Source organism: Monodelphis domestica, chromosome 4, assembly GCF_027887165.1.
Source record: "Monodelphis domestica isolate mMonDom1 chromosome 4, mMonDom1.pri, whole genome shotgun sequence".
Taxonomy (NCBI): domain Eukaryota; kingdom Metazoa; phylum Chordata; class Mammalia; order Didelphimorphia; family Didelphidae; genus Monodelphis; species Monodelphis domestica.
The window spans coordinates 91972263-91987913 of record NC_077230.1 but is presented as its reverse complement, the minus strand read 5'-3'; the positions used below and the strand labels follow the sequence as shown (position 1 = coordinate 91987913).

At 36.8% G+C, this 15651-nt stretch overlaps 1 protein-coding gene across 1 annotated transcript in view; it reads right to left on the bottom strand.

The window, feature by feature from the left end:
* The window catches only part of LOC100021123 (glycerol-3-phosphate dehydrogenase [NAD(+)], cytoplasmic-like), a gene marked incomplete at its 5' end in the record, with an annotated part of 68995 nt that overhangs the window by 15862 nt on the left and 37482 nt on the right, over positions 1–15651 (bottom strand). The window contains 3 exons of the mRNA XM_007493832.2: positions 3890–3996; positions 7671–7904; positions 8177–8289. Coding sequence (XP_007493894.2) covers positions 3890–3996; positions 7671–7904; positions 8177–8289 — 454 coding nt within the window. The remainder of the gene's footprint in view (positions 1–3889; positions 3997–7670; positions 7905–8176; positions 8290–15651) is intronic.

Genomic DNA, 15651 nt, shown 5'->3' with positions numbered 1-15651 from the left:
CTTCCCAGAAGTAGAAAAATCTAACCAAAAATAAATAAGAAAGAAGTCAAGGAAATTAAAAAGGAAAAGAATAGAACCTTAAAAAAGCTATCTGGAGCTTTAAAAAGCTAGATATGATAGCTATCTGGAGAGAACTGAATGGGAACAGAAAGAAATAAACCCTTTTCTCAGTGGTACATGGTGCTTTTATAAAAATTAACCATAAATAAGGCCATAAAAACTTTATGATTAAATACAGAAAAGGAAAAATATTAAATGCATCCTTTTTCAGATCATAATGCATTAATAATTATATTTAATAAAGGACCAGGAAAACATAAATTAAAAGTTAGTTGGATAATAAATAACCTATCATTAAAGAATGAGTGTGTTAAAGAACAAGTCATAAAAACAATAATGTTATTAAAGAGAATAATAATGAGACAACATATCAAAACCTATGGGATGTAGCAAAAGCAGTTATCAGAGGAAAATTTTTTATCTCTAAATTATATTAATAAAATAAACAAAGAAGAGATTAAGGAATACATAATTTGAAAAAATAGAAAAAGAACAAATGAAAAATACTAAATTAAACACCAAATTGGAAATCCTAAAAATTAAAAGGTAAGATTAATATAATTGAATGTAAGAAAACTATTGAATTAATAAAACTAGGAATTGGTTTTATGGGAAAAAAACAAATAGATAAATCCTTGGTTAATAGGATTTTTTTAAAAGAGAGAAGAAAAATAAAATACTAGTATCAAAAATGAAAGGGGTGAATATACCACTAATGAAGATGAAATAAAAACAATTAGGAGCCATTTTGTCCAATTATATTCAAGTAAATTTAACAACTTATGTGAAAAAGAAGAATACTTACAAAAATATAAACTGCCTGGACTAACAGAAAAGGAAATAGAATAACTGGATGAAACTACTTTAGAAAAAGAAATTGAACAGGCCATAAATCAGCTTCCTATGAAAAAAAGCATCAAGACTAGATGAATTTACAAGTGAAGTTTACCAAATATTTAAAGATCAACTAATTTTAATGTTAAAAACAATTTTTGGAATAACAGGCAAAGGAGTTACACCAAACCCTTTTATGAAATAAATATGGTGTGATACCTAAACCAGGAAGAGCAAAAACAGAAAAAGAGAATTATAGATCAGTTTCACTTCTGAATATGGCTAGAAAAATCCTAAATAAAATATTAGCTAGGAGACCACAACAGTGTTTCACAAAGATTATACATAGTGACCAATAGGGATTTATAACAGTAATGCAATGATGGTTTAATAAGGAAAACTATTAACATAATTTGTTATATAAATAACAAAAGTAGCAAAAATTATATGACTATAACAGTAGATGGAGGAAAAGCTTTTAACAAAATGGAACACTCATTCCTATTTTAAAAACACTCCAAAGCATCAGTATAAATAATTTTTCCTTACAATGATAGGAAGTATCTAATTAAAACCAGAAGCAAGCATTATTTATAATGAGGATAAGCTAGAAGCTTTCCCAAGAAGATCAAGAGTGAACCATTATCACCAGTGTGTTATTCAATGCTAGCAACAGCAATAAGAGAAGAAAAAGGAATTGAAGGAATCATAATGGAACAAAAAGGTAATAAAATGATCCCTTTTTGCAGATGAAATGATGGTATACTTAGAAAATCCTAGATATCAACTAAAAATCTAGTTGAAACAATTAATAGGGGCAGGTAAATGGATAGAGTGCCAGGAATTGTAGTGGGAAGGAACTCAGTTAAAATCAGGCCTCAGACACTTAGCTATAGGTATGACCCTGGGCAAGTCACTTAACCCCAATTGCTTAGCCCTTGCCATTCTTCTGCTTTCAAACCAATACTTAGTATTAATTCTAAGACAGAAAGCAAGAATTTTTTAAATTAATAATTTTACCAAAATAGCAAGATGTAAAATAAACACACATAAATCAGTAGCATTTTTATGTCACTAACAAATAGCTGTGCAAGAAGAGATTAAGAGATGCAGTATAAAATACCTGGGTGTTTATCTGCCAAGAAAATGCCAGGAACTACAACAATATAATTATGAAACACTTTTTACATATACAAATAAAGTAAAATTTAAATGATTGGAGAAATATTAATTCTTTGTGAATGGGCAGTCAATAGAATTAAAATTACTATTCAAACTGAACTAATCTGCTTTATTCAATGCCATCCCAATTAAATCACCAAAAATATAACAAAACTATAACAAAGTTCATTTGAAAGAACAAAAGGCCAAGAATATCACAGGAATTAATTTTTTTTAATGTAAAGGAAGAGGTATAAAAATTTTAAACTGAATTATGAGGCAATAATTCATCAAAACTATCTGGTTCTGGGTAAGAAATAGAAAGATGGATTAGTAGAATACAGTAGATAGATATTGGATTAGTGGAATAGAGTGGATAGATATGCAATACACGTCAAGAGTAAATGATTATATAGTCATGTTGTATTTGACAAATGTAAAGATTCAAGCTTTTGGGATAAGAATTTACTATTTGGTAAATAGTTGGGAAAACTGGAAAGCAGTCTGCCAGAAACTAGGTATAGACCATTATCTTAGACCATTTGCCAAGGAAAAAGTCAAAATGGCTATGTGGCCAAGAAATAAAGGGAGATATCATAAGCAAATTCAAAGATTATAAAAGAATATTATCTATAAGACTTATGGATAGGAAAAGAATTTATGAATAAACAAGAGCTATAGACTATAATGAGATGTAAAATGGATAATTTTAATTATTATTATTTATTTTACAAATAAGACCAATGTAGCCAATATTAGAAGGAAAGCAGCAAACTAGAAGACATTTTTATAGACATTCTTGAGTCAAGGTCGCATATCCAACACATAGAGAATTCTGTTAAGTTTATAAGAATATGAATCATTCCCCAACTGATAAATGGTCAAAGGAAACGAACAGGAAAGTTTTGGATGAAGAAATCAGAGAAATAGACAGTTAGAGACAGCTAGTCATTACTGTAAATCATTCTTACTTAGAGAAATGAAAATTAAAACAATCCTGATCTATCATTTCACATCTATCTGATTGGCCGAAATGATTTTTCCCCCCATGAAATTTGCTTTTTATTAAGGAGCCAGAAAAGTTGCCCCTTTGCAGGTGGAGGGGTAAAGGATGTAGAGAACCACAAACTGGAAGGCCCCAGGTGCTGCCCCCAAATGCTGGAAAGTATGTGGAAAAATTGGGGCACTAACAAACTCTTGGTGCAGCTATGAACTGATGCAACCATTTTGTAGAGCTCTCTACTCTTTGCCCTATCACTATTGGGTCTGTTTCCCAAGATGATCAGGGAAAAAAGGAAAAGAACCTATATGCTCTAAAACATTTAAAGCAGATTTCTTTGTGGTGGCAAGGAACTGGAAATTGAGGGGATGCCTATCATTTGGCGATTGCGATGGAATACTAAAATCCTGTAAGAAATGATGAGTAGGATCTTTTTTTAAAGAAAAATATGGAAAGACTTACATTAAATAATGAAGAGCAAAATGAACAGAACCAAGAAGTTGTTGGATATAGTCATAGTGAATATTGTTTGAAGAATAACTCTAAATGTCCACTTTTCTTTTACTTTTCTTTTTGAAATTTTTATTTATTTAATTTAGAATATTTTTCCTTGGTTACAAGATTCATGCCCCCCAACCCCATCCCCTCCCATAGTTGATATGCAATTTCATTGAGTTTTACATGTGTCTAAATTTTCACTTTTAGAGAAAGCACCGATAAATAGAAATATGTATGGTATAGTTTTACACACATGTATATACATATCTAGATATAAAGTAATTAAACTTTCTTTTTAGAAGTTCCACTCCCTATTAGTTATCATTAGTCACTTACTTATCAGTCAAGTCTTTATTTTTCAGGATGTTGTAGATTTCTTTGGCAGTTGGAGGCCCTTGAAGTTTTTGTCCATTAAGAATCTCAATTTCTAATTCTTCAAAGGTCTAGAGGGAATAGGATTAAAAAGGTTAAGAAGGTGGTTTAGATATCCTCTAAAGCCCTATGATTTTATGTCTGATCAATGGCATCCTTCACTTTATTTCCTTCATGAGATTTTTATTGTACGTGTGACATATCTTCTATCATCATGTGAGCAATATGGAAATATGCACTGCATGAAAGTACTGATATAAACTATACCAGATTATTTATTGCCTTGGGGAATTGAGGGAGGTTGAGAGGGGGAAATCTAAATCCTAAAATATAAGAAAACAATTGTCAAGAATTGCTTCTATATGTAACTGTAAAAATGGATCATTTATCTATTTATTTATTTTGGGATTTTTATTTAGTCAATTTAGAATATTATTCCTTGGTTACAAGAATCATATTCTTTCCCTCCTTCCCCTCCTCCCACCACCCCTTCCTGTAGCTGAGGTGCAATTCTACTGGGTGTTACATGTGTCCTTGATCCGAACCTAAAAAATAGATTATTTTTAAAAAGAATGAATGCTTAGTTAATTTACATTAATTTGAGAAGGCTTACTAAGATGCAAAGCCATAACTAGCAGTCTTGGTACTGGGGGCAAGCAGCACCAGCATCTGCAAATCAAATTTGTAATCCCTGAAGCAAGTAATCTGTTCAAATTCAGTTAACTTGGAGGAGAAACCCTCGGAATATGAGATCTATAGCAAAAAAAAAATATGAGATCTATAGCAAAAAAAAAAAAAATACACCAAGACAAAGCCTTCAAAGGAGAAGAAGATGAAGGGGAGAAACTAGGACACTGGGAAATTGGCCACCCTGGGATATCACAAGCCACCCCTTGAGGGACCTCTGTCAGAGAGGCTTGGGACATGGGCAGGGATGGGCTAGACTCAGCCTGGGGAATGGAAAGAACCTTCACTAGCTCTAGGAAAAGAAGCCTGGAATTCGGATTAAGCATCTAGCGCTTTCTGGTCATGTGATGGAGGGACCATTGCTAAGATTTAGGACGGTTACGAAGAAGAAAAGCTTTGTGACCTTTGGTAAACCCTGGAGATGTCAACAATATAATGACTGGTTCTGGAGGCTCTGAGTAGGGGCAGCAGACACAGGCAAAGTCAAAGGAAGGTATTCCTCCCCAGGAAGTTTCTCATGGGGCTGCCCAAGCTGCCATGATCTTGTCTACCTTTTTCTACTACTGGCAAAGGGTTTGGGTCCCTGGAGTAGCGAGATTGCCCAGCTTTGACATCAGGCAGGGTGCTAGCTTGGCCAGAATGAGGAAGTGCGCTTAAGGGGAGAGAGATCAGGAAAGGAACTGATTTTAAGCCAGAATTTTCAGAGGCTCCTAAGACCTAGAGGTGTATAATATAATAGGGTGTATAATTGAAAAATCTGTTACCCTAAAAAAGAAATACATTTCTCAGGAGCCCACTGACTTCCTGTCATTACAGTACATAGGGGATATTAGGTGGGGACATGGAAGGTCCCTCCTCTTTACTTCCTGTCCCGAATTTGGTGGTGGTAAGATGGGTGTTTGAACTGGCTGATCAGCCATGGGCATGTGGTCTTTATTTTGTATCTTCTTTATTCCTTGATTTCTAATGATCATTAATAAATCTCTTAAAAGATAATGTTTTATTATTAGAGATTATAATTTAAATTTTTACAAGGGCTAAAGATGAGCTTGTCAACGGCGAGCTGGGGAGCTCAGTGGATAGAGAACCAGGACTAAAGATGGGAGATCCTAGGTTCAATTCTGGCCTCAGACACTTCCTAGCTGATTGATCCTGGGCAAGTCACTTAATCCCCATTGCCTTGCTCTTACTGCTCTTCTGCTTTAGAACCAATACACAGCCTTGATTCTAAGAAAGAAGGGAAAGGTTTTAAGGAAAAAGAAATTAGCTTAGCAGGCAAGTTGCTGATCCTATTAAAAAAAATACTAGCATGTTAGCTCTGCAAGGGGCCTTAGAAGTCACTTCAAATCCAGCTTCCTTATACTTCAGATGAAGAAACTGAGCTTCAGAGAAATGAAGTCAGATATTTGAAGTTGAAAGGGGCTTGCCATCCTATCCTGCTCATTTTGCAAGTGAGGAAACTGAGGTGAAGACAGATTAAATAGATTGTCTCAGGTCACAAAAGCAAGCAAACTTAGGATGTGGAGGCAGATCAATCATTCCAAAGTCAGTATTGTCCTGTACCATGTTGCCTCCTGGGCAGGGAAGGGAAAGGGTGGGCCAGGATTCTAACCCGGTCCCTGATGCTTCATCTAGTGCTTCTTTTAGAGGACTGGACTTGGAGTCAGGAAAACCTGTGTTCAGATCCCACCTCTCATACTTTTTAGCTAGCTATATGACCCTGAGCAAATCACCTAAGCACAAAACTGTGTTTTAAGTTTATTTTTAAAATGAGGTACAGAACCAGGAGAACATTATACACAATAACTGAAATATTTTGGAATGATCAAATGTGGTAGTCTTTGCTACTAATAGCAATACAATGATCCAGGACAATTCAGAGGGACTTAAGAAAAATAATGCTCTCCCCCCTCCAGAGAAAGAACTGCTGGAGTAGAAATGAGGATGAAAACATGATTTATCACTGGTTTATTTGGGTATATGTTTGGGGTATATGTTACGGAAATTTGTTATTAAAATAAAATAAAGATAAAAAATGAGGTAGAATCCTCATGCCTTATCAGACATGACAAATGCTGAAGGGGGTGTGGTAAAATAAGAATACTGATGCCTTGTTGGTAGAGTTGTGAAGAGGATTAATCCTTTTAGAGAACAATTTGGAGCCTTGCCTAAAGAAGTATACAAATGTATGCCTTATGACTCAGCAACACTACTAGGTCTGTATCCCAAAGAGATGAAAGATGAAAAGAACCTATATGTACAAAAAGTATTTATTTGACAAAAAATTGGAAACTAAGAGGGTGCCCATCAACTGGGGAATGACTGAACAAGTTGTGGTATGATTGTGATGGAATACTGTTGTGTCATCAGAAATGACAAATGAACTAGCAGCAATGTAATGATCCAGGACAATTCTGAGGGACTCATGAGAAGGGATGCTATCCACATCCAGAGGAAGAACTGTGGGAGTAGAAACATAGAAGAAAACAGCTGCTCGATCACATGGGTCAATGGGGATAGGATTGGGGATGTAGATTGATCGCTCTAGTGCAAATATTAATAATATGGAAATAGGTCTTGATCAAGGACACCTGTAAAACCCAGTGGAGTTGAGCGTTGGATACGGGAGGGGGTTGGGAGGAGGGGAGGGAAAGAACATGAATCTTGTAACCATGAAAAAATATTCTAAATTAATTAAATAATAAATGAAAAAAAATAAAATGAGATAGATTCTTGCCTCTAAGGTCCTTTCCAGTTAAAAAATCTATGATTCTAGACTCCTCCCCCTATTGTCTTATACTCGGTGATCTTAAATATCTATTTGCAGCAAAGCCAGTTTTATCTAAAAATATGGTGGCCCTCGAAATGAAACTGGGCAACGCAGGAGCTTGATTTTTTTCCCCTCCATCAGACTCCCCCGACTGGGTCACTCTAGGAACTAAGCATATGCCAATCAATATTCATCTCATCCAAGCTAGCCCCTCCCTTGCCTGAGAACAAAACTCACAATTCTTTTGGGTATGGGCAAAGCCTCGGCCACCCTCCCGTTAATCATCACCTTTCCCGTGTGGACAAAAGCTTCAGCCGCTTTCCTGCTTCGCCCCCCGTAACAGGTGGTCACGAGGTCAGCGATCCCACAGCTTTCCAGGAAGGTGGTCAGCTCCACAGGCTTCTTGCAGAAGATCTTAGCAAAGCTTATCATTTCCATGAGTCCCAGGCGGATGACGGTCGCTTTAGTGTTACCCCCATGGCCCAGGCCGTCGATGAATCCGGCCCCAAGGGCCACCACATTCTGCAGGGAAAGGCGCCATGGAGAGAAATTTTTAGAATGAAAGAGAATGGGAAAAAAAGAGGATGAAGAGAGAAAGGCGGCCACTCCCGGAAGGCTCCCAACCTAACGGTTTCCCACGGCACCTACGTTAGAATTCTTTGCTAAGGTCCACCCTTTCCTCTTTAGGCTTCTAGAGGTGGTCCTCAGGAGGGGCCACGAGTGTTGTGATTGGAACCCCGACCCTGCGCCCCCTTAGCCATCTCTCCTAAGCCTCCCTCCCTCCCCTGCCTCACTTTTAGTGCTCCACAGAGCTCCACAGTTTCTTCATCTTTCACTACAGACATTTTGAAGTTCATCGTTTCGAATAATTCCTTGAAGATTTTCCCTTGTTTCTCATCTTCACATCCTGAGAAAGAAAGGGAGGCAGACACAAAGGCCCTGTGGCTTTTGGCCTCCATGACAGATGAGTTACAGCAGGGAGGAATAAAAGTTCCCTGATTTCCATCCTCTACTTAAGAGGATTTTTCTCATCAATAAATAATTATTAACATTATTTTAAAATTTTCTCACCAATAAATAATTATTAAAATTATTTAATTTTTCTCATCAATAAATAAGTATTAAATTAATTTGATTTAGAAAATTTAAATTATTAAAATTAATACAAATAAAAATCAATAAAAGGAAACTGATATATATACACATTTACATATATACACACATGCATACATATCTTGCATGGAAATATATACATTTTATATATCTATATATACACATAGATTATGTATATATACCCTGGCTTTCTCACAGAGTTCATTGTTAGGATCAAGAGAGATAACAGATAGGAAAACACTTTGTAAACCTTACAGCCTTATAAAAATGAAAGGTATTTTTATTTGGGGGAGAAGGTAAGTGGCATCTCTTCAGTGAGATGCCTGAGGGGAAAAACAAATTTGCTGAACACAAGATAGAACACATTAAACCAAAATAGCCCATATTTCCATGACACTTTAGAGTTTACAAAACACTTTCCTCACCAGAAAACTGGTAAGGTAGGGAGCCCAAATGTGCCCATTTTCTAGAAGAGGGGACCAGGAATTAAATGGCTGGCTTGAGGGTCAGTTAAGCATCAGAGCTCAGGCTTGAATGAAAAGCCCTCTTCCTCCACACATCCAGGGCCTTTTCTACTATTATAGGGTGCTGTAGTTCACTAAAGGACAAGCCAGGGGCAGGGATGCAATTGTTTCTAACAGGAGCTTCATAAATGTCTACTGAATTAAATTCAAGTTGTCACCATCTAATTTCCGTTAGCTAGATTGAGACTCTGGGTCTTAAAGTCATTGTCCACACTGGGTACATTTTATTTTATTTTTCTCATTTTTTTTAAGCCTTTGTCTTCTTAGTATAAATTAAAACAACAACAACAAAAACTCTACCTTCTGTCTTAGAATCAATACTGTTATTGGTTCCAAGGCAGAAGAGCAATAAGGGCTAGGCAATGGGGTGGGGGTGGAGGGCACTGTTAAGTGACTTGCCCAGGGTCACTCAGCTAAGAAGTATCTGAGGCCAGATTTGAACCTAGGACCTCTTGTCTCTAGGCCTGGCTCTCAATCCACTGAGCCACCCAGCTGCTCCCTTGGTATGAATTCTAAGATAGAAGAATGATATGGGCTGGCAAGGGGAGTTAAGTGACTTGCCCAGGTCCACATAGCTAGGAAGTGTCTGAGGCCACATTTGAACCCAGGACTTCCCAATGCTAGGTCTGACTCTCTATCCTCTGTAATACTTTGCTGCCCCCATGGGTGCTCTTTAGAACATGCTCCTTCCAGGTACTGGTCAGCCCCCAGATAACCTGCCAAGCCATTCTCTCCAGTACAGGTTGCCTCTGCTCTATTTTGTCCTAAAAGAGTAGTAAGCATTGACCTGACTTTGTGTGGTTATTTCTAGACTCTGTGGATGCCCGATTTGCCAACCTATGTATGCCCCCTTTGGTTCCTCAACCTTCCGTGTTTCTTTCCTTACTCAGCTTTCTATGTTCTCCCTAACCTTACTTCAATCAGTCTTTATTCATTAGATTGGTCTCTGGGGTATAACCCACCAAATCTTATTTATGTAGTCTGAAGCTTTGGGGGTTTTGATGTGGGGTATGTGATTTCATTATTATAAGGAGTTCCTGGGTAAAGAAATTCATTCTATCAATTTAAGTGGCAACTTCTTTGCAATTTATCATCTTAAATTGCTTGGGGCACTAAGAGATTAAATGACTTGCCCTCCTATCCAATATGTATGTCAGAGATGGGACTTGAACTTAGTTTTTTTTTACTCTAAAAGAAGGACCCTCCAGGAATTGATGCAGAGTGAAAGGAGCAGAACCAGGAAAACACTGTACACAGAGACTGATACACTGTGGTACAATCGATTGTAATGGACTTCTCCATTAGTGGCAATGCAGTGATCCTGAATAATTTGAAGGGATCTATGAGAAAGAACACTATCCACATTCAGAGGAAAAACTGTGGGAGTAGAAACACAGAAGAAAACCAACTGCTTAATCACATGGGTCAAGGGGATATGGTTGGGGATGTAGACTCTAAATGAACATCCTAGTGGAAACATCAACAACACGGAAATAGGTTCTGATCAAGGACACAAGTAATACCCAGTGGAATTGCATGTTTGGCTAAGGAAAGGGTGAGGAGAGGGGAGGGAGGGAAATAATGTGATTCTTGTAACAAAGAACAATGTTCTAAATTGATGAAATAAAATTAAAATTAAAAAAAAAGATAAAATGTAATTGAAAAATATTTCACAAAGCAAATAAAAATACAATGAAAAAATAAAAGAAGGTACCTCTCATCAAGTCCTATATGAGAAGTAAATAGACTGCTTTGATTGACAATGTTTAATAATTCCCTCACAGACACAAAAATTAAAAAAATTTAAAAATCTCATTCTATTCCAATTTTGAATTTTGACCTTCCAATGAATTTTAAAGACTGTTTTCCTTGCCCAAGAATGAAAACTAAACAAGAAGAAATCTGAAACATAATCCTAAAACTACAGGAAGAGTAAAGAAAAGAAAGAACATAGGGCATTACTTTATCAGAAGCATCTTTTTACAGGAAAAAACAAATCAACAATATCAATAGCAGCTCAGGCTGAACATTTCTGTTGCATGTTAGCTCTCCTGTCAGAAAACTTCAGCTAAATTAAAGAACTGAACTTGAATATAAAGAAGGAAACTATAAGTAAATTAAATGAACATAGAATAGTATGCCTGTCAGATCTATGGGAAAGGAAAGATTTTAAGACCAAGCAAGAAATAGAAAATATTACAAAAATGTGTTATAGAAAATGTTACAAAAATATAAAATAAATAATTTTGATTACATTAAATTAAAAAGGTTTTGTATAAACAAAACCAATGCAACCAAAATTAGAAGGGAAGCAACAAATTAGGAAAAAATCTTTATAACAAAAACCTCTGACAAAGGTCTAATTACTCAAATTTATAAGGAGTTAAATCAATTGTACAAAAAAGCAAGCCATTCCGCAATTGATAAATGGGCAAGGGACATGAATAGGCAATTTTCAGATAAAGAAATCAAAACTATTAATAAGCACATGAAAATGTGTTCTAAATCTCTTATAATCAGAGAAATGCAAATCAAAACAACTCTGAGGTATTACCTCACACCTAGCAGGATTGGCTAATATGACAGCAAAGGAAAGTAATGAATGTTGGAGGGGATGTGGCAAAATTGGGACATTAATGCACTGTTGGTGGAGTGGTGAATTGATTCGACTATTCTAGAAGGCAATTTGTAACTATGCCCAACGGGCTCTAAAAGACTGTCTGCCCTTTGATCTAGCCATAGTACTGCTGGGTTTGTACCCTAAAGAGATCATAAGGAAAAAAGACTTGTAAAAGAATATTCATAGCTGTCCTCTTTGTGGTGGCAAAAAAATGAAAAATTGAAAAATGAGGGGATGCCCTTCAGTTGGGGAATGACTGAACAAATTGTGATATATGTTGGTGATGGAATACTATTGTGCTAAAAGGAATAATGAACTGGCTGAATTCCATGTGAACTGTAATAACTCCAGGAAGTGATGCGGAATGAGAGGAGCAGAACCAGGAGAACAATGTACACAGAGCCTGATATACTGTGGTACAATCAAATGTAATGGACTTCTCTAATAGCAGCAATGCTATGATCCAGGACAATTCTGAGGGATCCATGAGAAAGAAACACTATCCACACCCAGAGAAAGAACTGTGGGAGTAGAAATGCCAAAGAAAAACAACTGCTTGAATACATGGGTCAGTGCAGATGACTGGGGATGTAGACTCTAAATGATCACCTTAGTGCAAATATTAGTAATATGGAAATAGGTCTTGATCAGTGACCCATGTAAAACCCAGTGGAACTGCTCATTGGCTTTGGGAGGGGAATGGGAGGAGGGGAGGGAAAGAACATGAATCCTGTAACCATGGAAAATATTCTAAATCAATTAATTAAATAAAAAATTTCAAATCTAAAAAAATATTAAAGGATTTTTTTAAAAATTAAAAAAATAATTAAAGGACTGAAGTATTCACTACTCAAAAATAGATTGGGAATGTTTTTTTTTTATATTTGTACAAATGTGTCATAACTCATTCCCAAAGGAGTATGTATTAATGTAAATATGTTAATGATGCCAATGTTTCCAGCATTTGTAATTAATTTTTTCAATTGTTATGAAGCTTTTGTTATGTATTTTTGGTTAATAGTACTTAATAGCAACTTTTAAATATAAGACAAAATTAAAAAGAAAATAAGTTATAGGGAAAAAAAAAATCTCATTCTAGGCCTCCCATCATCCCCTAATCTCCTAATTCCCATGATTTGTTGCTTTTGTTCAGTCATGTCCAACTCTTCCCCTTTTGGGGTTTTCTTGGCAAAGATATAGGAGTGGTTTGCCATTTCCTTCTCCAGCTCATTTTACATATGAGGAAACTAAAGTAAACAGGGTTAAATGACTTGTCCAGAGTCACACAGCTGGTAAGGGGCCAAGGTCCCATTTGAACTCAGGTCTTTCTGACTCCTAGGTCCACTGTGTCACTTGGCTACACAAATGACCTATTAAGGTCTCAAATTAGTCTCATATCTTTTCTCCGTTTCATAGCCAAATTTTCCACTGCTGCAAAGAAGTCTATTCTCATTGCCTACATTTTATATCTTCTTACTCATTTCTCAGCAATTTGCTATTGGATTTCTAGCTTTCTGACCTCATCTATCACTCATCTCAAAGTCTTCTCTAAAGATACCAATGCTTTTGTAATTGTCAGTTCTGATGGCTTTTCCCCAGTTTTCATCCTCCTCCACGAATTTACAGCATTTGACATGATTGACCAATTTTTCTCTTTTCTGAGTGTTTATGATGCTGCTCTCTTGGTTCTGATACTAACAAATCTGATTGCTCCTCCTCAGCTTCCTTTGCTAACCCTGGACAAGTTGCTTAACTCCCATTGCTTAGCCCTTTTTGCGCCTCTGCCTTAGAGTCAATATACAGAATGATTCTAAGATGCAAGGTAAGGGTATATAGAAAAAGAAAAGAAAAAGAGGAATTAAAGGTTTCCTGTAAAAGACGGGACTTTAGTTAGGACTTAAAGGAATCCAGGGAGGTCAGTTGTCAGAGCAGAGGAAAGAGAAACAGCCAAAGAGCATGTGGAGATCCAAGAGATGAGCATCTTGTTTGTGGAATTGCCAGAGGGCCAGTGTCAATGAGTCAATGTCAATGTGAGTCATGGGGAGCAAGTTATAGGAAAGAGGAGGAGACTAGGTCGAAAAGGGCTTTGAATGCCAAGCGGAGGATTTTGTATTTGAACCTGGAGGTGATCAATAGAGAGCTACTGGAGTTAATTGATTTGGAATTGGTTGTGGAGTTGGAGAACATTATCATATCTGCATCAGTTGGGTTAATACAGATAATTGATAAATACTCAAGATAATTCTATGAAGTTGTCTGTTCAGCTAGAGAAGGAAAGAGCAGACCACTCCAATAACTTTGCTAAAAAATCCAAAATGGCGTCCTGAAGGTGGACAACGAATGAAACAACTGAACAATAACAGAGCCCATTCTTCATCTTATACACCTTGGTCCATCCACTCTAGCCTTCTTCATGTTCCTCTCATATGATGCTCCCTCTGCCATCTGTGTGCATGCCTCGAAGATGTTCTTTAGGAAATGCTTGGAGATCCCACAAGGTGAGGGCTGGGGAAGGGCAATACCTTATCTCCTCATCATGGCCAAGCTTGCATGGTGCCTCTGTTTCTTTGGTCTCACACCTATTCTTTCTATACTGTTGGTCATCCAAGTATTGAGAGAGGGAAGAAACCAAGTTTAGATTTTTGTAGACTTTAGAAAGGTCCAGCAAATGGAATTGGTAATGGAGCCTTCCAGTGGCTTTAACAGCCAAGACCAGGAAGGAGCCAACCCTGAGGAATGATCTATTTGATGCAGGTTGGCCGAATTAGTATATAACTTATCAGCTAGCTCATGTCAATTTTGTGGGTTCTCTGAAAAAGTAGGAAAGGAATCCCAGGGCCAGTGGGTACTTCTTTGGTTATGTGTTCCCTTCTTATTTGTTTTAGTGCCTTTCCACCTCAAGTGGGAGTCCACTTTCCCCAAGTACTTTGGGGATATGTAGAAGGGAAGAGTGTACCCCGAATTATATTGTAGGAGTAAGAAGGTTGTACACTGTCCCCAGATACCAAGGAGGATATGGAGGGAAAAGTTCAACTCCTGGTCTGAAGAAATGTTTTTATACTTTATTACTTCAGTCTTTGCTGTACCTTCTCAGTAAATATCCTTTTATAAAAGCTAGTGGACATACATTAATTGATTGATATTGGAGAGATTTTAACTGGCTAAATTATGAGCATCCCAGTGGAGTCTTTAAGTGTATTAGAAGCCATAAACCCTAAAATCCTGAAGGGAGGAGTAATACCAGTTGGGAGAATGAACTTAGAGCTTGACTTAAATATATATTTTATGTACACTCGTAATTTTCTTATTTGTCTCTTCCTTTAGAATATGAATTCCATGGGGGCAGCTGGGTGGCTCAGTGGATTGAGTCAGACCTAAAGATGGGAGGTCCTGGGTTCAAATTTGGCCTCAGACACTTCCTAGCTGTGTGACCCTGGGCAAGTCACTTAACCCCCATTGCCTAGCCCTTAACGCTCTTCTGCCTTGGAGCCAATACACAGTATTGACTCCAAGACAGAAGGTAAGGGTTTAATTAAAAAAAGAATATGAATTCCTTATGGACAGTTAATTGTTTTTACCTTTCCTTGCATTTCTGGCATTTAGTACACAATGCCTGATACACATTAAGTATTTAATTAATACATGTCAGCTCACTAATTGGTACTGAAATAAATCTACAAATTCTTTTGGTAAATACTGACATTTTCCTTTTATTCATTCAGTTAAATCACAGAGACATCTATTATATTCTTCCTATATTTCGGTCAATATCTTTTATTCCCCAAACCCTTACCTTCTGTCTAAGAATCAATATTATGTATTGGTTCCAAGGCAGAAGAGTAGTTAGGGCTAGGCAATGGGGGTTAAGTGACTTGCCCAGGGTCACACAGCTAGGAAGTATCTAAGATCAAATTTGAACCCAGAACCTCCCATCTCCAGGCCTGGCTCCAGCACTTAGCTACCTAGCTACCCTTATCAATGCAATTTTGAAGTATATCTTTAATGTATATAT